The sequence below is a fragment of the Meleagris gallopavo genome, chromosome 1 (assembly GCF_905368555.1).
Source record: "Meleagris gallopavo chromosome 1, MGAL_WU_HG_1.1, whole genome shotgun sequence".
Lineage (NCBI taxonomy): Eukaryota > Metazoa > Chordata > Aves > Galliformes > Phasianidae > Meleagris > Meleagris gallopavo.
In genome coordinates this window covers 66,250,064-66,272,284 of record NC_139404.1, presented here as the reverse complement: position 1 = coordinate 66,272,284, position 22,221 = coordinate 66,250,064, and the positions used below count along the sequence as shown (strand labels likewise).

At 38.5% G+C, this 22,221-nt stretch overlaps 1 protein-coding gene across 1 annotated transcript; it reads left to right on the top strand.

Annotated features, from left to right (window-relative positions):
* The first annotated feature begins 11,781 nt into the window (after positions 1-11,781).
* On the top strand, positions 11,782-22,221 carry CMAS (cytidine monophosphate N-acetylneuraminic acid synthetase). Its single transcript, XM_010715874.4, has 8 exons — positions 11,782-12,057; positions 13,795-13,937; positions 14,144-14,299; positions 15,812-15,945; positions 16,698-16,792; positions 17,909-18,080; positions 19,928-20,078; positions 20,898-22,221. The coding sequence occupies exons 1-8, from the start codon at positions 11,897-11,899 to the stop codon at positions 21,128-21,130; spliced, it is 1,245 nt and encodes a 414-aa protein (XP_010714176.1). The 5' UTR covers positions 11,782-11,896; the 3' UTR covers positions 21,131-22,221.

Sequence of the window (22,221 nt, the reverse complement as noted above, 5' to 3'; positions counted from 1 at the left end):
CAGAACACATAGAAGAAAATTAATGAAAACAAATAAAAATGTCCTAAACTATCCAGTGAGCAGCACACTGGAGAAACAACACGTACCAAGGAACGTTGTCCCTACCGTCTCTCCAAAAACACTTTCTGAAGCTCCTTAGTAGGGTATACCTAAGGTACTTCTGTAATTCTTCATCGTGATCCTGTGACAGCAGCCTGAAAGCATGGTCAAAGGCTTTGTTTAAGTTCAGAAAAAGTGAGATAAATTGTTACAGCACAATTCAGTCCAGTTCCAAGTCAGCAATAAAGTTGACACTATATGGTACAAAATGGTAGAAAATACAAGTCTTTGGGGTGGAAATAACAGTTCCAGCAGAACAGTAGTAAAAAACTAACACCACAAAATGCATAATGCTTCCAGGCGGACTCTTGGCAGCCAATGTAAGATTTATTAGCATGACTTCAGGGAGATTTATATCGTATTTGCTGCAGTAAAGCAAATAGACTGAGAAATATATGAGGGAATTAAACAGAAATTAATTAGTGTTCAATCCCTGTTTTACATCCTGTCCCCGCAATATTCATGGGCTTGATAGGGAGCACTACCTCATTTCAAGTGGACTAGCAGATTATTTTGTAACTTTGCATATGAAATGCTGACATGCTAAGGCAATGTGGACATCATCAAAAAAATATGATCAGATTCTTTTCAGCAACATTTTCAGCTTGTGAATCTGTTTGTAAGCCAACTGCACATGATCCCACATGCAGCCATTCGAATGAACTAATGTATCCCTCATCCCAATTATATCAGGGCGCAGGCTAGTGTATGTACATGAGTATGCATTATGTGTTACACATCACTTACCATTCTGGCCACAGTTGAAAATTAACTCCATTTGTACAACTGAGATCCAAATCCGGTCTTACAGGTGTTTTGAATTAAGAGAGTGTTTTACTATCTGCAATGAGACAGATCCTTCTGCACCAACTTGCAGAAACTAACTGCTAGATGTGGCTATGGCTGCCTGAGAGCAGTAGAATATAATTGGTACTGTATTTGAAACATAAGGCAACAGCCATTAGCTACAAGAATCAACATACATTACATGTTATGTCTGAAATGTTATATTCAGAATGTAGAATTCTCCCATATCCCTTTTCAGAAAATCCTAGATAGAAACATGAGTTCATGAAACTGGAATGCAACACAGCCAATATGTTTTTCATACACTGCGTTGTGTCCTGAGCAACTAATATATATGCACATTCTTTTATTTCCACTTAAAGAACCTCACAAACAACCCTCACTTTATCTGTTGTCATGGCAATATTATATTGTTGGGAGAAGTAGCTAATGATATTCTGACTAGAGTGGCTCCACAGAGCAGGAAAACACTGTAAGAAAAAGTGAAGAGAATAAAAATAAAAGTACAATTCCAGGAGAATTTGTGTTTTTGAGAAAAGTACAGTTGCACACTGTCTTTTTATCTACATTAAGCAGACAGTCTTGTGTAAAACAAGATATTGTAAGGTAAGACTGGATATTTGGCTAAAGCAGTTCGAAAGGAGAGATCAAAGAAAAAAAGAGGTCAATTTCAGAAAAGAACAGAATAGTGATGAGGATAGGCAAGACAACTGTGTGCCAACTGTGTTCTGATGTTTCTTAAATTCATATGCTCCCTGTGCTTGGAAAGGATACCTTGTTCTGATCTTTATCATTCAGCCCAAGTAACAAATGTTTAATCAAACTTGTTCTATACTAGCTGATAGGAAATCCATGACAAGGATAGTTGTTTGAAATCCTGCTTTGAAAAGCTCATTAAAAAAAAAAAAAAAAAAAAGTTAAAATATTTTTGTGATTTTCTATTGATGAAAAATACAACCTTTTTTCCAATTTTATCTTTTTCTCACTCTTTTATTTTCTGCTTTTTGTAGCAAAACAGAGAGAAAGAAACTGGAAAACCTTCTATTTGGCATTTTTTGAGTCCTCACTACATCCTATTTGTTGAGATGAATGTTCTGACAAAATTTTGAGAAGTCTAATGCAAGAAAAATATATTTTTCTGATTCCTATGATATTTGTTTCAACATTCGTAGGATATTAGATGCTTACTTTAGATCCCATGTTTTGAAAATCTTCCCTTCAGAATCAATGTTTAACACTGTTAAGTACTTCCTCAATGAAGCTGGGAGGAAATGCTGATTCCTTACACCCTTGAGAATCAGATTTTCGGAGAAACTTGCCATATATAACTCTTGAAAAAAAAGGAAGATCAGAAATGATTGGGATGATAGAATTACTTCATTTACTAACACACAGTATTATGTCTAAAGAAGCCAATATAACATGGTCCTGATAAATAAAACAAAATGAAATGCTGTTTTGTAATAGATTACATTCCCACCGTATTTGCCCCAGTTTCTATACCCGCTTTAATCAGTCAAAAACAGGATTCTTGTTCAGAAAGACCTCTCTATATGCATTTCAGCTTTCACCATGAAAATTTACAAAGCTTGTAACAATAAAACAATAGTTCCCTTACAAAAAACTTTGTATTTCATTATCGACTATTCCCAGCAAAAGTGTTGATACAGCATCCATCATAGATAGGAGGTAACTACAACAACATTTTCCTTCAGATCTTTTCAAGAAGTACTGAAGTTGTTGTAATCTCAGGAGCTAAAAAATCATGTTCATTCAATGTCAAATACAAAAGTATAAACAGTCCCAAATTTATAAACTTTATCTTGCACAAACACAAGTCTTCAATGAAAGTGAGTTTACCTATATGTAAGTTTCCTGGCATGGAACAGTTTGTAATGATCCTGATAATATTTTAATCTCTTTTTCATATATAACTTGAAGCATTGAACACTGGTAACAGACAGCTTTCATCTGTGTATGGAGCTGTAGAAGAAAGGAGAGTGATCCAGGGGAAGGTTCCTCCTCCCCATGAGCAGTGCTTGCTATCAGATCCCATAAGTATCACTCCCTCTAGGCTTTAAGAAACACATCAGCGAATACCAAAAGTTCTTGCCTTGAACCAAGAAAGTATCTGATTAGGGAAAATGAGAAGAAAGACATGAGGCACTTTAGCTTGAAGAGAAAAGTGGTTGTCATAGGAGGTAGATGCAAATAATCATGGTCAGCACAGCCATGGCCAGCGCCAGGAGGAGATCCAACTTCAGAAGGGCAGCAATCCTTTTGATGCTCTCTGTGCACTTGCTCAGTGAGACACAACAAATACAGCCTAAGAAAAAATTTTATTTCCATGTCAAAGATCTGTTTTCAGGTAGTTTTAACGGTTACTGACACGAAAGGAGATGTCACACATTTCAAATACTGCAGTAGATAAGAGAACATGTAATTGGCTCCAAGCACTGTACAGATTCTTACAAGTATTGTCAAAAGTTATCAACTCTTTTCCAGCAGTCATTTCCTTAGCAACAATTGGTGATGTCTGATCTGGTGGAGACTTCCCAGGACAGCAGCTTCCTGTGCTTGAAGAGATCTTTCTTTAGAATCACTTAGAAAAAAAACAATTGTGAATCTCCTAAATTGTTCTAAGATGTTGCATACAGCACATGACGTATCATACATGCAAACTGCAGCTCAAATAGTTGAAAGCAGATCACTGTACTGAAGAGCAGAAAAGACCAGATCAAAACCAGGCTTTTCAACATGGTTTTGAAATATGATTTGAGGTAACATTGTAGGACTTAAGTTTTTATTTCCACATTATAAAAAATTCCAGAGCAGCTTTTAGAGATTTTGCTGAAAAAATGTCAAAAATCTTGCAAAGGCAAGGGTAAGAAAAGACAATAAGATAAATAGATAATGTTTCTCTCTACAAAAAAAAGGGATTTGTGGGTCCAACTTTTCTCCAAGACACTGCAAAGAAAAACTAGAGAGCACATGAATCACCGAAGGTGCTCAGTCACTCTAATCATCTCTTGCCTGTATCAGTCACTTCAGCCACCAGTAAAATCAGAGTAGACCAATCAAAGTTGCATGATTAAAGCTGTCATTTCAAACTTTATGAAATCAGATGATATTGTAAATACTTTGAATGCTCTGTGTCTTTATTATCAAAATAAAATGATTCTTTAATCCATAACCAGCGTATCACTTTTGTGGGTTTTTGTTTTTTTTTTTTGTTTTTCGGGTTTTTTTGGAGGGAGAGGGAGATGAAACAGTAAAATCTATCACAAATGTTATGTGGCATGTATTCAAAGACTTCCTTGACAGGAGCAATTACAAGTGTGATATGGCTCATGCTCTGGTGTGGGCAGTTCGGAATGACTACTTGTGAACCAATGAGTTGGAGTGTGAGAATCACGTCTGACAAATTTCCCTTGTAGTGAGGCAGGAAGATCGTACGTGCTGACCTGAGCACTGTCATACGCTCTGCAGCTGCGCTGAGGCAAATGACCCTACAGAAACATGACATAAAATATCCTTGGGTCTGAGAAGACAGTTGGCTAAACAAAGAGCCACGAGAGAAATAAGAACTCTCTGACTCTATCAGCCACTGAGTAAGCAGCAGGGAGTGGGAAGTAGATTTCTTAAGAGTGAATTGCAAAGGTAGCATCATAAGACCCTGATCTCTGTCTGATCTTTTGTACGGCCTTCTCTGATTCACATGCTCATAGAAAAATTACTAAGAGAACTATTTATCTGACCCCGCAAAATGATTTTGAGGCTGAGCATGTGCTTTCTATCCAGGGCTTGCTCTGTGGGTCATCAGCCAGCAGTGAGGTTGGAAACAGGAACTGGTCCAAACAACAACACTCTACTGTACTTGTTTCCCATCCAGCTTGAGTCCTAGATACAGTGAGAGTGTTTACATTGAAAGGAAGAGCAACATGTGTGTACAAGTGAATCATTTCATTAAAAGAAAACTGCCATCTGGTCTGTACCTGAATGTTTGGGTCTGGAAGAAAACGAAATAAAACTCAACACAACCATAAAATAATTTAAAAAGATAGTAATTAGAAACTGAAAATGGTAATAATGGCATCTGCAGAAGCTTTTCTTGTGTAATACTCATAGATACCTGCCTGGAAATCTTTCTCCAGTAAAAATAGCTGTCGATTTTACAGTTCTTCATGGGCCCACATCAGCATCAATATTAGAGTATGAAGGGTAATTAAGCAGAGTTCTTATTCCAACTCCTGATGACCATTTTCTCAGCTCATTTTACTTCTGTACAGGATGGTGATAATGCTGTAACAACGCTGCCACTAGGCGGCAGTGTTCCCACCGACTGCCAAAACGGCACGCAAACCCTACTCTTGAGTTACATGGCTCTTACAGGAGCAGCTTCAGGAGACTTAACAGAGTATGTCAGAGTGTAACAGAGTTACAGGAGTGTATGCAATTTAAATCTACAACTTTACACAGAGGAAAGTATTAATTGCTATATACCAGGCACAAATAAAGCAAGCTATGTTCTGGTTAGACCACAGTTTTAAACCATAGGTTTCTCACCTGCTGAGAAGCAGTACGCAAAGGCTTGCATCTGGTAGACCAAAATCATTAGCAGCAGCCAGGGATGGTCCGTGTCAGACAAAAAGGAGGAACTGTACATAAATTCCTATGTTTCAAATTGAATAATTGGTAAATATGTAAAATAAACACGCATTTCATAAATAGTTTAATGCCTATTAAGGGAAAACAGGGGCCACAGATTGAGGGTGTTTATGAACTCAGACAGATAGACTGTTCAAAGACCCAGAGCACAGATAAAATGAGCAAGTGGGCTGGTAAATTCGCAGAGATTTGTTAAAAAAATATTAAGAGTGTTATGAACCCACTGTGAGTAGAAACGTGCGTGAAAGCACCAGATGAGACAGCAGAGGGGTGAAGGAATAGCCTGTACTGCTAATGAAGAACACCATTCCCCAGACACTGTTCCCAGAGCTCTGTTCTCAGCAGTAAAATTGAGTAATGGGATGTTTAGGTCAAGCCCCAAAGGCCTGCACTCTGATAAGAGCTCAGCACAGATGACTTGTCAGTGGAAGATGCTGTTCCCTGTCAACAGGAAAATGGCAACTAGGTTTCAGTATACGACATACTGCATTCCTTTTCCTGCTTGCCCATTAGAAAAACAGATGTATATTTCAAACAAATGAGAAAAAAAAATGTGCAAAAGCAGCAACTTTGCCTAAGATTTATGGAGACTAAAGTAAGCAAAATCCAGCCCCCCCCTCAAAAAAAGGACTACCCTATAACAAGCATTGATTCCTAAAAGGTTTGAAAGATCTGACAAAATCAAGTTTTCGTTGTCAGTCAGAGAAATGACAAGCATTTGGCAGTCAGTGTCCTCTGCTGACTGCATTGAGCACAAGTAGTCCTTGCCATCTAATTCCTTTTCATTACATGAAATAAGAGTGGATGAGAGTGTCATCTCTGGAGGAGAGTTAGCTAAACAACATGAGTATCTTTTAAGTGGGAAGGAATTTCTGAGGGAGATTTTAGAGAAAGCCACAACTATACCATACTAAAGAAGAAAATTCAACAAACAAACAATAAAGTTAACAAAGATCTTCTCCTTTGTTCAAGGAATGGCTGGATTTTATGTTGAGGGACATGGTTTAGTGAGTACTATTGGTGATAGGTGGATGGTTGGACTGGATGATCTTGAAAGTCTTTTCCAACCTTGGTGATTCTGGGATTCTGGGATTCTGTGATTCGCAAGTCTGAATTAGGGGAAAACTTCTTTCTGCACATCTGGCCAGGAATTTAACCTTCTTGATACAATTAGGACACGTTAAGCTGGAATCTGAAAAAGATGAGTATAATGGGATAGCCAGCATTACTCAAACCCATTTTCCAGCTGAGGTAATCTTCTGGTGCATCCTCTGCAGAGAACAATTCAAAGTTTAGGTGCTTTCAACCAATCTCTAAAGGTACCTTTTGAAGGATATTTGAAAGTATGCTTCCTTTTTGGCTTTCAGTTTACTCAGGTGTAATGTGTCCCTGAATCACTGACAGAGGTTTCCACTACATGCTTCCATGTGTCTCTCTTATCTGTTTCTGCAGTACTCACTGTTAGGCATATTCCAGAAAAAGACAGGAACCTGCAGTTGGAACCACTTGAGGCCCTACTGACGTTAACAGAATTGAATTTCAGGCACACAAAATTAAAGCCTGGCCCCAGTTAGGTCAACAGCAGTTTACTGTTGTTTTTAAGAAGTCAAGTGTTCTCTAATATACCACAAAGGCTCCATTGTGAGCTTCAGAGAATCACTGTTACACACTTTTTCAATCTTAAAGGCTAAGAGCAGTGTTGCAGCCAGTGTGAATGGCAGAAAGGGCAGATCCACAGCAGGAAGTTCAGAAGATGGAGGACATGGTAGATCCCATGACGGGCAGTTCAGTGGATGTTAGTCTGAAAGCAGACTCCAGTGATGCTTCTTGTTCAGGCATATCTGATATACTTTGTTCTTAAGTTGCATACTGTCTATCAAAGCACTGCCCTAAACATGAAAGAGATTAATAGCCATCCAATGTGCTCTCAGGCATGTCCAGCCTATGGCCCAGAGGCCACATGTAGTCCAGTCCAGCTCACAATGCAGCCACCCCTTGTCCCATGCCATCATGACAGGGCTCTGCCTTGCTGATCAGCCCATCCTAGCTTTAGGCATGCACCCACTGCACACAACAGCCACATAATGGTGTGTTGTCTGAGCTGTTTTGGCTGAAACAGAGCAAGGGAAGTTCAGTGTCAATTCAAGTTATGGCAAATAATAGTATGCATTTTGATACATTGGCTAAACACATTCCTGTGAACAGATAAAAATATGAAGCTGTGCTTTCCATTCTGATAAAGGAATTTTGATAAAAGTTTCAAGATTACTGAAAAAACCACTGATTTATATTTGTGACTCCATTTTCAGTTGTCATAAACAAATTACTTGCGAATTTTCAAACAGAATGTATAGACTTGCTATTAGACATTCAACTCAAATATCATCATCTCTTTACCATGTCCCTTTAGCAGACTTTTTTAAGACCGGAGAAAAATATCCCTAGCTTCACAATCACATCTTATTCATGTTATCACTTCTAGACAGTACACACATTTGTGAACAACTGTTGTCAAGGATTAAATACAGGAAGACTGAGTAAAGGAAACTTCATCAAAAGTCTAGCTAATGCCTTGAGAACTCACTAAGAATTGCAACAACTGCCACTGAATCAGACTGATGCTATCGTCACAAAAACAAGGTCAACTATTCCACTAGTTTTATGTTTGTAATGCTCTCTTTTTTTATATGTTTTAATAAAAATATTAACAGTTAATATAAGTTTTGTTTCTCATATACATAGTAATAATAATACATATTTTATGAGGGCTGCTCCAAAAGTAATGCCTCTTGTTTTATTATGTTGACCCACAACATCAGAGGTGGAAGTTGGTGGTAACAGCAGTAGAAGCTGAACCTTCCCACCAATATTCCATCACATTTTGTTGCCGTGTGATGGCTGCAGATGGAGCAGTCTGACAGAATGAAGTCTGATATGGAAGTGCAAATAAAGCAAAGGTGTGTCACTGAATTCCTCCATGAAGAAAAGTTGCACCCATTGACATTCGTTGACACTTGCTGAATGTTTATGGAGACCAAACAGTGGATGTGATCATAGTGAGGTGGTGAGTTTCAACAGTGACGACAGCAATATTGAGTTACCCCCACCAATACAGATTTTGACAAGCATGACATGCAGACTCTTGCTCACTATGGGCAAAAATGCAAAGCTAATGGTGGTAACTGTGTTGCAAAAAAGTGTTCTGCAGCTGAGAATTTGCTCTATCAAACAGAGTTATTGTGCTTACTGTATCTGTAGTGGAAATAAACAGAAGACATTACTTTTGGAGAAGCCTGTGTATATGCAGCCGAAGACAATTCCTCTTTACTCTGTCTGGCCCAGGCAAGCCAAAACTTGGACATTCACACAGTAAATCATCTCATTTTAACTGTGATTATGTAACACCTCAGCACACATCTACATAATACCTCAAATTTTGTTAATTTGTCTCCCTGCTCTTATGCACAGACATGAATGAATGGACTTTTTTCTTGAGCAAGAACAAAATGTGGTACTTTATAGCAATGAAACTGTGATCAGAAAGGAAATTTGCAGATTTTATTATCCCCAGTGGAATAGTACGGCATGGAACATATTTTCAAAATAGATTTATTCCCATTATTTTCGCTAGCATATCAGCATACTTCCTTGAAATGAGCTGGTTTGGTTCCACTTGTTCACAGATAGTCCGACATAATAGGACTGAGGGCAGGCAGGCTGTACAGTCATGAGACTGTACACCACATTACATGATGTGGGAACGTCAGCTAGCACTAACAGAAGAGCTGAAACCCTCTCCTCCACTCTGGGAAACCTATGCCTGCAGGCTGTTTCACGATTATATAAAACAGAGTGCATGTTCAAAGTATTACATTCTTTGTTTTGTTCTCCACTGCTCTATTATTAGAAGAGCAAGCGTTCTTATCTTCAGAAGCAAGATGATGATACAAATACGGAAAAGACGAGTCAGAACGTATTTAGGTTAGTAATGCATATTCAAACTAGCTCAGAGTTGAATTTCATCCTTGGATATTTAAACAGTTGGCTGATGAAATCTGAGTTACCAAGACCAGAAGGCATAAAATGCAACCTATGTTAAAAAAAGAATAGGCTGGGAACTATCCACTATATCTGCTTTATTGGGACATAGTAAAAGTTTATGCACTTTGAGACTCAGTTCAGAAGTGTATGTTTGATCTGACCTAAAGATGTTGATACAGATGTATTTGGACCATTAGTCTAAACCTTGATCTGGGAAGAATGCTGGAATAAAAAACCAACGAGCTTTGGTAAGAATGTAAAAAAAACTCTATCAATTAACTGCGGTCAATAATTACTTACCTGGAACAAGTCACATCAGTATAGTTTCAATTTACTAGACCATGCTTGTGGCTACAGAAAGAGCAGATCTCATACGTACATCTTTAGTTTAGTAAAAGTCTTGACATTATCTCACATACCTTCCACATAAATAAGCTGAGGGAACACAGTTTATGTGAAAATGTTTGAAGTTGGAGACAGAAGTGGTTGTTTTAAGAATAAATTCAAGATTCTGCATTTGCTCAGGTATTGCCAGATGCAAAAACACAGCTGGGAGCTGTCTGGCTATGTAACAACTCTTGCAGAAGCAAAGTGAACCACTGGCTGAATTACGCCAATATTGTGCAAGAAAAGAAAAACTATACAGAGATGTACAAAAGAAAGTACAATCTGCAAGGCACACAAGGTAATAATTCTCCTGCTTCCCTCACTTGCAGTGTTCTGTTTAATATTTGCATCCAGATGTGGAGCCCTCAGTACAGAAGAGCCATAGACCTGTTTGAGTGCATTTAGAGGAGGGCCACAAAAATGATCCAAGGGGTAGCCTGAAAGATATGGGGCTGTTCAGCCTAGAGAAGAGAAGGCTCTGTGGAGACAGAGTACCTTTAATATCTAAAGGGGAGCTACAGGAAAGAAGGGGACAGACTCTTTAGAAGGGTCTGTGGTGACAGAACAAGGGGAAATGGTTTCAAGCTTAAAGAGGGTAGATTTAGGTTAGATATAAAGAAAAATTATTTTACAGAGGTGAGGCACTGGAACAGGTTACCCAGAGATGTAGTGGGTGTCCCATCCCTGGAGATGTTCAAGGTGAGGCTGGATCAGGCTCTGGACAACCTGATCTAGCTGTGAACGCTCCTGTTCATTGCAGGGGATAGATGATCATTAAAGGTCCCTTTCAACTTTAAGGATTCTACGATTCTATGATTCTAATACTGAGTCCTACATTGTGAGGAGTCTAGATGAGAATAATGGGAATGACCAGAAGCCTAGAAGATTTTAATTAGGAGAAAGACTCAACTAACAGGCTTGCTCCTAAAGTGGAAAAGTCTGAGAGTTGAGAAGGTGTTTATTTTAAAATAGGCATCTGCCTGCTGTAGAGGGATATGAAACAATCTGTTTGCTATATCTGTTCTAGGTGACATAGCAGTTAATGAGCTCACAATGCAGAAAAGAGGACTGTTGATAAATCATTTCATTTTCACAATGTGAAGAACCAAAATACCCATTCCTACTTGACACGTAGATGTTTTGAATATTGTAGCAGCTGTCTCAGAAGCCCAATCCACTGTGTGTACTAACCACGTCCCTCAGTGCCAGATCAGTGCCAGATCACATTGCTTGAACACCTCCAGGGACGGTGACTCCAGCCCTCCCCAGAGCAGCCTGCGCCAGTGCATCACCACTCTTTTGGAAATGAAATTTTTCATAATACCCATCCTGAACCTCCCCTGGTGCAACTTGAGAACATTCCCTCTCATTCTATCTCATCCTAATGCTGCTCAGCAGCCTCCACTTTCCAGTCTTTAAATTATTTTAAAACCTCGATTTCCTGAGCGGACTTATATTATCGGTTTTATGCTTTAGCACACTTTTACGCAGGTGGGAAACAGAAGCAAGGATTGAAGGAAGATTGTTCTCTACACGTTTAAGTGTCTCCGTGAGAGAACTCTGCCCTCTGCCGGGACTCTTCACACAGGAAGGACGTGATACGGGACAACCCACTCAAGTTTGAGATTTACGATAGCAGATAACGGAAAACTACAGGACTTCATCATCTAGGGCTTCCACAGCCCTCCACGCACCAACTGCGGGGAACACCCCACTCCCATCTAAGAAACACAAAAAAACCCACAGCTCTAACCCCACCATGAGACCTCCACTTCCCGACCCCGCCCCAGCGCGCAGGCGCGGCGGGCGCAGGACTACACTTCCCAGCACGCAGAACTCCGGGAGCGGTGCGTGGCGCACGGCGGGGCGGTAGCGCCCGCCAGAGGAACGCGGCATGGAGACGGATGAGGTGAAGCCGCGCGCCCATTTGGCCGCGCTGGTGCTGGCGCGCGGCGGCAGCAAGGGGATCCCGCTGAAGAACATCAAGCTGCTGGCGGGCGTGCCGCTTATCGGATGGGTGCTGCGCGCCGCCCTCGACGCAGGCGTCTTTCACAGGTGCGCATGCGCTATCGGCCCCCTTGCAGACGGGGGGCTGGCTGCCGTGGGCCGGAGCGGGCGGCGGTGTTCCATCACCGCTGTGGGCTGGCCGGGGGCTGGCCGCAGGCGGCCACTCGGGTTTGTCCAGCGATGGATAAACGTCAAAGGGAAGGGAATAACCGTGTGTGCCGGGAGCCAGCGTGTGGCGGTGCGTGGAACCCACTTGGGATATTCTTTGGTGCTATTCTATGGGCTTTATGCACTTCTACCTGGCTATTACACGTTTCTACGTGGCTGTTGCTCGATTCTGCCGTTTACCAGGACAAAAAAATAATTGTCCAGACACGCACTAATAGATGAAGCTGAAGGCAGTGCACGGTGAGGGTGCTCCTGGTGTGCAGCACACCTGGGTGCAACTTCCTGATGTCAAGCTGCTGGACTGTGCTAAGGGCAGGGACTTGATTCTCAGGTTTTGTGTTAAAGTGCAGAAGTGAGTCCCAGCCAGGTTCAGTGCTGAAGTATGCACCGTCTTCCGTGTCTTCACAGAGGCTGTACTGCTATCTGCTCTGGAAAATCTTTTTTATTCTATTCTAAAAAGTACAACAAGCGTCTATGACTTTATTTTTTTTTATAAAGGAATAGTGTATCGCTTCTAGATTATCGGTAGTTACCTCATGTGAATCCAAACCGCTTCATGACTTACTCTGAATATGATGCGCATATGCGTACTAGATTTTTCATTTTGCCCATTACACAACCAAACTCTGTTGGTTAAACGGGCAGTGACTGTTTGAATTAGCCAGACTCAGGCAGCTTATGGAAAAGACTTCCTCTTCGTTCATTTACATGGGTGTGACTTGACTTTGTGTCACTGTCAGATACAGTTTGGCTCTGATGATCTCATGATATCTTTGAATGGAAAAAAATTAACTAAAGCAGCACTTGTTATATGCAGAGCATTGAAAACGCCAATATTGCTGAGAGAATAAAGGTTTTTATCATAATTTTTGCTTTTGTATGATGCATGCTTTTTTTTTTTTTTTTTTTTTTCCCCTGGTCATAGTGGTGACAGCAACCACCTTACAGGTGGCTTACTCAGACAGAAGTGTTTACCATCACATAATGCTCAGACTTGGTCCTTCCCTTTGTAAATGTTTATTATCCCTGAACTGTAACAATCTTGCCTTACCAGTACTGAAGGTTTCTGGTGCCAAAACCAACGTGTTTGTCACTTGAACATCTCCTTCTCTGCGACTATATGAAGCCTAGTTAATGCACTTTAAAAGTCTTGCAGAACAAGCTTCTCTTCCTACGGAGTGGCACTTTTACTTGCTGTTGGCCTTGTTTCTGAACCCTGCAGTTATCCTGAGTAAATCGTTCAAGCTAGTCACCAATTCAGTAATATTTTAGCATGCCTAATATTGTGTCAAGTTGGCATTGAATTTTCTGGTTGCGCATCTGAATTTTACATTCCTTATGCTACATGTGTATATATAGCAGGTCAGGCACCTCACAGCATTAAACTGAAATGCAACCCAGGCTTGAGGTTTTACAGTATACACCGTGTATATTTTATCCCTGTTCTTGAAAGTGCCTTGTTGGACTGACGTACAGTTTTACTTCACAAGTACAAGAACTTGTTCCTTTAATTGCCAACTATAGCACGAGGTATTGTTCAGGTGAGCAGATTGTGTCAGACAAGCCTTTTGCTGGATATTGTTCTTTATATTAATTTCTGTCAATGTCTGCCAACAGTGTGTGGGTGTCTACAGACCATGATGAAATTGAGAAGGTTGCGAAGCAGTTTGGTGCTCAAGTTCATCGCCGAAGCCCTGAAGTGTCTCAAGACTCCTCTACCTCCCTAGAAACTATCAGAGAATTTCTTAATCATCATCATGGTAAATCAGTAATGAGGCATACTGAGTTTTTATGTCATAGGCCCAGAGGGGTGATTCACTTACTGTTTAGAAAAATAACTAAAGCCTATAGTAAATAAAAGTTGGAAAGATTTCCTTCTTTTATGGCCTCTGCTCATCCCACGCTTCAGGGTTGTATATATTAAAAATACTCATTGTTTCATAAATGCATGTTTATTTTTCTTCAGAGGTCGATATTGTAGGAAATATTCAAGCAACATCTCCCTGTCTACATCCCAGTGATCTCATAAAAGTAGCAAATCTGATTCAAAAGGAGGGCTTTGATTCTGTTTTCTCTGTTGTGAGACGGCATCAGTTTAGATGGAGCGAGGTAAAAAAAGGAGGTAAGATTTTTCTGTTTGTGGCTGCAGTTAAAATTAGTCAAAGTTTTATTCAAGGGTTAATTGTTCATACTCAAGACGTTTATATTTGGAAATGATATCATGAGCATGGGCTGGGTTCCTGGGGAGGTGTGAGATCACTTTTAAGTGTTGCTGTTTTAATATTAGTGATCATTACTCAGCAATTCTGTAATTGGTTTCTAGAAGTGAAAAGATGCTGAGAATGGAAATGTTATTAACGTGTTAACTCAAAACATAACTCCCAAATTTGGTGGGTTTTCATGATTTTGTGGACATGACACTGAGGTCATGTCTTAACTAGGGAGATGTTTAGTCTTACTGTGCAATAGCTAATAAGTTGCAAATACGTGAGGAGAGATCTTAGTAAAGACAGGATGACAACCTCCTAGCCTGGAGGCTTAAGATTTACTTCAGCCTGCTAATTTGTCTGCTGACTTATGTGAAATTGCCAACTGCCTTTGATTCATGAGGACTGAACTCATTAGCTCATACAGAAGAATATGACTATTTTTCCTAGAGCAGATATGCCTCTCAGCTACAGTTGGCAAGAGGACTGAAGTCTTTATTTTCAAATAAAGATTGTATCTTCTCATAGCTATAAGAGTACCTCCTGCGCTTGTACAAAGAACTATTCCCCCCATTGTCTGTGTTGCTTTTATTTCTGTGGTTAAAGCATAAATGTTTGGTGCTTTTTTTTCCTCAAATGCCTAGTTCAGATACTGTCTCATCTGTTTTTTTTTGTTTGTTTGTTTGTTTAAATGAATGTTTTCCTCAAATATTAACATTATTCTATTGAGATATATAATGCTTCAGATGTATTTTTTTCTGAGTTTACCAAGTGTCATGCTTTAAAGGAAAATGAAATAGGTGAAACTTGATACCAGAGGTAAATCTCTGCTCTCTCGTTCTGAGAAGTTTCTGCTTCATGTTTTGCTGGCATTGAAAGCAGCATGGGATCTTAGGGGATCTTGTTTATTCAGAGGCGCTGTTTTGTTTATTTGTGAGTGCTAATTGAACAAATTGAAAATAGTTAGTATTATGTGTGTCTCTAAATAGGAAGTATATTGGAGAAGTACCAAAATATTTTCACATATAAAATTTTTCTTCCCAAGCTCTTCTATCACTGAAATATTTCAGTGTTGGTCCCCTCAGCTCTTGGGTGCTTGGGGCATTCTGGTTTCCAGGTGTACATAGCTGAATGTTTTCTGTGTACTCTATCTGAAGGCTAAACCCCTCCCTACCAAGTACCAGGAGATAGTAGGACAGTCCTCCATTTTGTTATCCATAGCTCTGAGAAATAGCAAGAAAACTGGTGATTCTTCGTAAATGAGTGAAAGCCATGAGTGAGAATAAGAAGATGGTGATTGAATTGTGTTCTTAGTTTTTTAACAGAAGGTTTTTAGAGAAAGTGAAAGAGGATTCTGGAAAATTTGGTGATTTTTTTTTTTTCTTTTTTTTTTCTTTTTTCTTTTCCCCATTTCTCTTTTTTAACAGAAAACAAAATGACAGAGCCCCAAAACCTGAATCCAGCAAAGCGGTACCGGCGGCAAGATTGGCCTGGGGAGCTGTATGAAAATGGTTCGTTTTATTTTGCTAAGAGGCATTTGATCGAGAAAGGCTACTTGCAGGTTAGTGCTTCTGGTTTTCATGGCTCTGTATAATAACGCATCTTTTAACTCTTGTCACAGAGGGATTTGAAGTCAGTGTTGTTTCTGTTTGTTACGCAGTCTGTTAACAGTACTTTGGCCTCAGGACAGTTAGCTTATTTCTTGTAACATGACAGGACAAACAGTATGTTATAATATATATATCTATAAGCCTAAAATACTGAGTTTCACATAAGTTTATTGTATGTATGTATCTTATAATTCAGTTTAGAATTACTAAGTGAAAAGATACGTTAATGTAGTGCCATGGGCTTCTTACTTAATCTATAAACTTGTATTCTTGGCCAGTTTACACCCTTTGTCCTATGCCAGTTTCATGCTGTGATTTAAACTGTCTGTTACCCTCTCCTGATGTTTGCATACCGGTGTAGTAATACAGAGCCACAGAAATAATCCCTTACCTTTCTCATGCAAAATAGGTTTGCCATTTTACTACTGAAATCTGTATGTCCTAATAACTATAATATATACCACTTTTCTTGCATGCTTCCTCTAGTTGTGGAAGGAAGATACTAACCATTGCTTTTATAAAGTTTCAAATATTTGGTTCTGTGTAACAGGTAAAATGTCATTGTTGATGGTTCACTTGCCTTTTAGCTGCTGTGACTGCAGTGTAACCAGATATTTAGCTTTCATTACATAGTACTAAATTGTACCATTTTGTAGTTGCATTAACTTGAGTAGAAAATTGTAATGAATTCTACTTTATTTAGGGTGGTAAAATGGCCTACTATGAAATGCGTGCTGAGCACAGTGTGGATATTGATATAGACATTGACTGGCCTATTGCAGAGCAAAGAGTATTGAGGTAAAAGCACTGTAATTCCTTTTATTTCTTTAAAATTAGTAATTGTTTCAAAGAATGATCATGTGAACTTGAAGGCTTTTTTTTTTTTTTAAAGTTTCAGTTTAACAAATTATTCAAGATAATTGAAATACTTCATTTTTCCTTTCTTTGTTAAAATCATCTGAATTACCTTTGCTATATATTTGCATGTTTTTCTTATTTGTTTAAGTTCAATCTGGGGAAAAGGAAGACTGTAATCCTCAGTATCTCATAGCAATGTAATCTCTGGTTTTTTTAGCTGTCTTGTTAAGCTTACCTGGCCTGGAACATGCTTGGTCATGCACATGACTAAATCATAGAATAGTAGAATCATAGAATCACAAGGCTGGGAAGGACCTACAAGATCATCTAGTCCAACTGTCCTCCTATCACCCTTACTATGCATTAAGCTACTAAACCATATCTTGTAGCACCTCATTCAGACGCCTCTTGAACACTGCCAGGAACAGTGACTCCACCACCTCCCTGGCAGGCCATTCTAGTGCCTGACCACTCTTTGAGAGATAAAGTTTTTCCTTATATCTAATCTAAATCTCCCTTGGTGCAACTTATGGCCATTTTCCTTGGGCTCTATTTGTTGCCTGGAAGATGAGGCCGACCCCCTCCCCATCACAACCTCCCTTCAGGAAGCTGTAGAGTGTGAAGAGTGGTCCAAGTAGAAGGTATGGGCTGATTATGTCTTGCCTGCTGCCTTTTCTTTGCAGCTACTCTGTATTTCTATAAGGAAATAGTGGATGGGAATTGAATATGTTTGCTGCACCTTTTTCATCCTTTACTCCATTTTACTTTTTCCCAACACGAGTGCCATATAGAACAGAACCTTTTATGCTAAGTAAGTAAATCTCATTCTGACTTTTAAATGGAAGACAAAGTTGCTTGTCTTTTAGCTTTGTGGTCTTTTCTTAAATGAAGAGGGAGAATTTAGTTGAAGAGTGATGATACTGAGGGAAGACCTTAGGGGGAAAAATGAGAATTTTAAAGCCAGTTCTTCTGCCTGGAGTTCACAATTGTATTTGAAATATTTGTTTTCGGAGTGCGCAAAAACTTCCATTTGAAAAGATAATTTCTTTGTCTTAGCTTTGGATATTTTGGCAAGGACCCATTAAAAGAAGTGAAGCTATTGGTTTGCAGTGTTGATGGATGCCTGACAAATGGTCGCATTTATGTCACAGAAGATCACAAGGAAATGGTCTCCTACGATTATAGAGATATTATTGGTATCAATCTATTAAAGAAAAGGGGAATCCAGGTGAGGATTGTTCTGAAGTGTAAGGCTTTATTTATTACTGTGATTAATCAGCACAATACTCTGGTTCAGGTTTGGGATAAACATTGTTCTCAGATTCCTTAGAGGAAAATAAATAACATGCTCAATCTCATCTGTAGCAGCTATGGTATCTTTTTCTTTTTGTCCTTGAAAAGTGTGGGAAGACATTTATGTGGTGTTTTGATAGCACTGATCATATTGTGAGCTGTTTAGTCTAGACACACATAAGCTAGCAGTTACTTCATATCGTTACTGTTTATTTTGACATGTTTCTGCTGTATAAATTGTGTTTTTGCAATAGCTTTACCAAGCAGGACTATGCTTGTTATCTCTCAACTATGTAAAAAGAAGAGATACCCAGAAAAATTAGTTGGCTCATCCTAGATGACTTGTTATTGTGGCAGAGGAGAAATCAAACTCCTTCCATCTGCATAGTTGCTTTAACTTTAACTTATGTGGGAACAATTTGATGTAAATGAAAAGCACAAATTATAATATGGATGCTTTCCTTAGTTATTGCTGTCACTTTTTTATTATTATTGTTGAATTCTGCTGAACAGAGTATTTGCTTGCATTTATGTGAAATTAGCCTTCCTGTTATTGTCTCTTTGTGCATCTGCCTCTGGTGTAGCTCGAAGAATTTATTGAGGTAAGAACTAGATACAGATATGGGCTGCCTTCAGAGGGCCTAGTCTGAGTCCTATTGCATATAGAGGTAAGCATGGATATGGCAAAGCTAGTTAAATCCCAAGTAAGCCATTGCAGATACATTTTGAAGTCTCAGTTATGGGCTTTTTTCATGTTGTTGCAACAGGTCAGGCAAGACATTCTTCACATATTAAAGTGTAGGTGCCCTGGGGCAGTGGAGTAGAGTAGGTGGCTTTCCAAAACTTCCTTAGTTTTATCTTCTGTGAGGCAAAAGAGAGGAAGCTTGTAATTGTTTTGTTGCCTGTGGATGCCTGTTTCTGTACTTTCACTGACTTGGAATCTGTTATTAAAAACCTGGGCTTTGTGCTTCATTTGCTTTATTTCTAGTGTATGGTGCTAACACAGTCTTACTCTGTGCATCAGTCCCATTCATTCTGTACTTAAAATCAATACCAAATACTTGCTAGCATTTAATAGCAATTAGGGATGATAAACTTGTCCACAACTTGGAGAGAAAATGTGGAGAGCTTATGTTGTAGATCTTCAGAAATCTTGCTGCAGTCATCTTCTGGTTTTAGTCTACCCTATGCATTGTTTCTAAACTTCACATTTGAATTTAAATCTCAAGAGATTCATATGCCACACCACTTCAATCTGTTTAGTGGTCTCTTGGTATTCTCAAGTCCATCTGTAGCTAAAACAATAATGTTATTACGTAGAGGAATCGGGAAAAATACTTCAAAATAGTTTGCTTTTACAGATATTTCAGAAACTGTCCTCAGAAGCTCTTTTTTACCCTACTTCACCTTAGATCAGATGGTACAGTATTAGACAGTGAGCATGGCATTCTGCTGTGATATCCAGTATTTTATTTGGTATGTGGTGCATTTAAAAAGACAAAGGTAAACTTCTGTTTCGGGGAAACTCAGGGAAACCTACAGAATGATTTTTTGCTTTCCCGAAGCACTTTGTAACTCAAGACTGTAATATGTTTTTGTTTTTTTTTTTTGGACACAAATCAGTTCTGTTCTGAGTTCTGAATGAGGAAACGAGTCATGCAGAACTCTTCTGATACCTGATTATGCTTCCAAGAACACTTCTACTCTTTTCTCCATATGTCAACTTACCGGTCTTTTTTTCTTTGTATGTAGGTTTTATTCTAACTTGACTTGATTTAATAGGTTCGACTCATCTCTGAAAGAGATTGTTCAAAATCCCTGTCAGCCATGCAGCTGGGATGTGTAGCAGAAGTTAATGCAACAAATAAACTACGAGTCCTGGAGGATTGGCAAAAAGACATTGGTTTGAGCTGGAAAGAAGTTGCTTATTTAGGTCAGTTTCTCTCTTTAAAACACTTTGGCCTTTGCTATTACACTAAATTTAGTGGGATTAAAGTGCAAGCAATAACACATTATCACCAAAAGCAGATGCATATTTTAAGTCTCATTTGGGTACAATCTAAATATTAAATGCAATGATGAATCACTATTGAATTTTGTAAGTGTAAGATATATTAGTTAAGTTTATAATGTGATTTAGAAAAGCTCTTCATATTACGGAAGTGTACAGTTACAGTTCACAATTCTGAATTGATTGTTATTCATTTCATAGAATCACAGAATGGCCAGGGTTGGAAGAACCTCAAGGATCATGAATCTCCAACCCCTCTGCCACATGCAGAGCCACCAACCTCCACATTTAATACTAGATTATGCTATTTAATACTAGATTTCAGATTAGTATCATACGGATTCTACTGTGAATTAGAAACAAATCACACAGAATTAAAACTGAAAGCTATGTGATCCCATACAAAACTGTATTTCAGTGGCAGCTTAGTTGTAGAGTCCTGGAGGCGCTTACTCAGTTCCTCAAACAATTTTACTCATGAAAAGTACAACTCTTGCAACTGCAAAAGTGCAACTCTTACAACTCAATATTATGTGTAAAGTATGATCAGTGTTGACATTTATCACTGGGATTTTCTAAAAATATGTACTTGAAGTGCTTTTGAGCTTCTCAGATGAAAAATGTGGCAAAAATTGAAATTCTAATAACTAGATTAATATTTAAACAGCAAAATCAATATTTTTTTCTCCGTTTTTCTCCTCTGTGGTATTTTTCTTACATATCTGTCACTTTTTTCAATAGGAAATGAAGAATCTGATGTGGAATGCCTGAAGAAAGCTGGCATGAGTGCTGTGCCCGCTGATGCTTGTGCACTGGCTCAGAAGGCTGCTGGTTACATCTGTAAGAGCAGTGGAGGCTGCGGTGCTGTCCGGGAGTTTGCAGAACACATATTTCTCTTGTTAGAAAAAGTGAACTCTGCAAGAAAGCAAATGGAAGAAGTAAATTCAGCAGGAGAGGAGACAGGGGGAAAATGAGAACAGCAGAAGTGGAAATAAGGAAGTAATGAAAAAAAAAAATAGCATAGTTGTTCTGTTTTTCTGCTTCTCCTTTTCCTAATACAGTTTTACACTGTATTAGAGTTATAAAATGTTTCCCCCTAATTTAAGGTTTCACTTTAAGTGCTGACATTCATGATTGTATTTATGATTATTTTAAAAGCTATTTAAGTGCAATTGAAGAAATACTAAAGAAATAGTGTCCTGTGAATCTACTCTTAATCATTACATTTGTTCTACAAGAATGATGTATCTTTATTTTATAATCCAGATATATGCAGGGAACAAAGATTTTTTTCGTAATTTGTGGATTTGTAATTCAGACTCTTAAAAATTTTGTTCTGTAAGTTGTGGTCATTTTATGTACATTTCCTCTATCAAGTGTCAGTACGATATTGTAGTTATATGCTAGCTTTTCTTGAGATGCATGTCTCTCCAGTAGGAAGAGTTCTAGCATATGCTGAAGCATATCCTGTATTTTAAAAAGTTGAGTTAGTGTAAAACTAGTTAATGTTAGTTAAGAAAAGTATTTAAGCATGTGTCCAACTTAAGCTGATATATAATTAAGTGGCATTTGGAATTATGCCTCTTATCTTTGAATCTGGCTATATGTGGTTTTATTTAAGTGCTTAAATTAACAAATCCAAATGCCTCATATTTGAAACTAAATCTCCTATTAACCTTTGAAATCTTTCCTTTGCAAAAACTATGTTTCTTCATATGGAGTCCTCATTGCAGCTGCTAGTGAGGTTTAAAAAAATTGTTAATGTTTATCGTATGGAAAAGTAATTGCTGTGGAAAAAAAAAATAAATCAGTTGATGTTTTTGAGTTCATATAAAATACATTCAGATTATATTTAGCATATTAATTTAAAGTTGGTGTGTATACATTTGTATTTCTGTAAAATATAAATTTTACTGGGTTTTGTTGTGGATAATTCAGTGATCTGTAAACATCTGTAGAACTGACATTCAAAATACACATCTGTTTTCAATCCTTGTATTACTGATGAGTCAGGCTCAGCCTTGGGTTAGGCTGAAAAATAATAAAAAACAAAATCATGGCCATA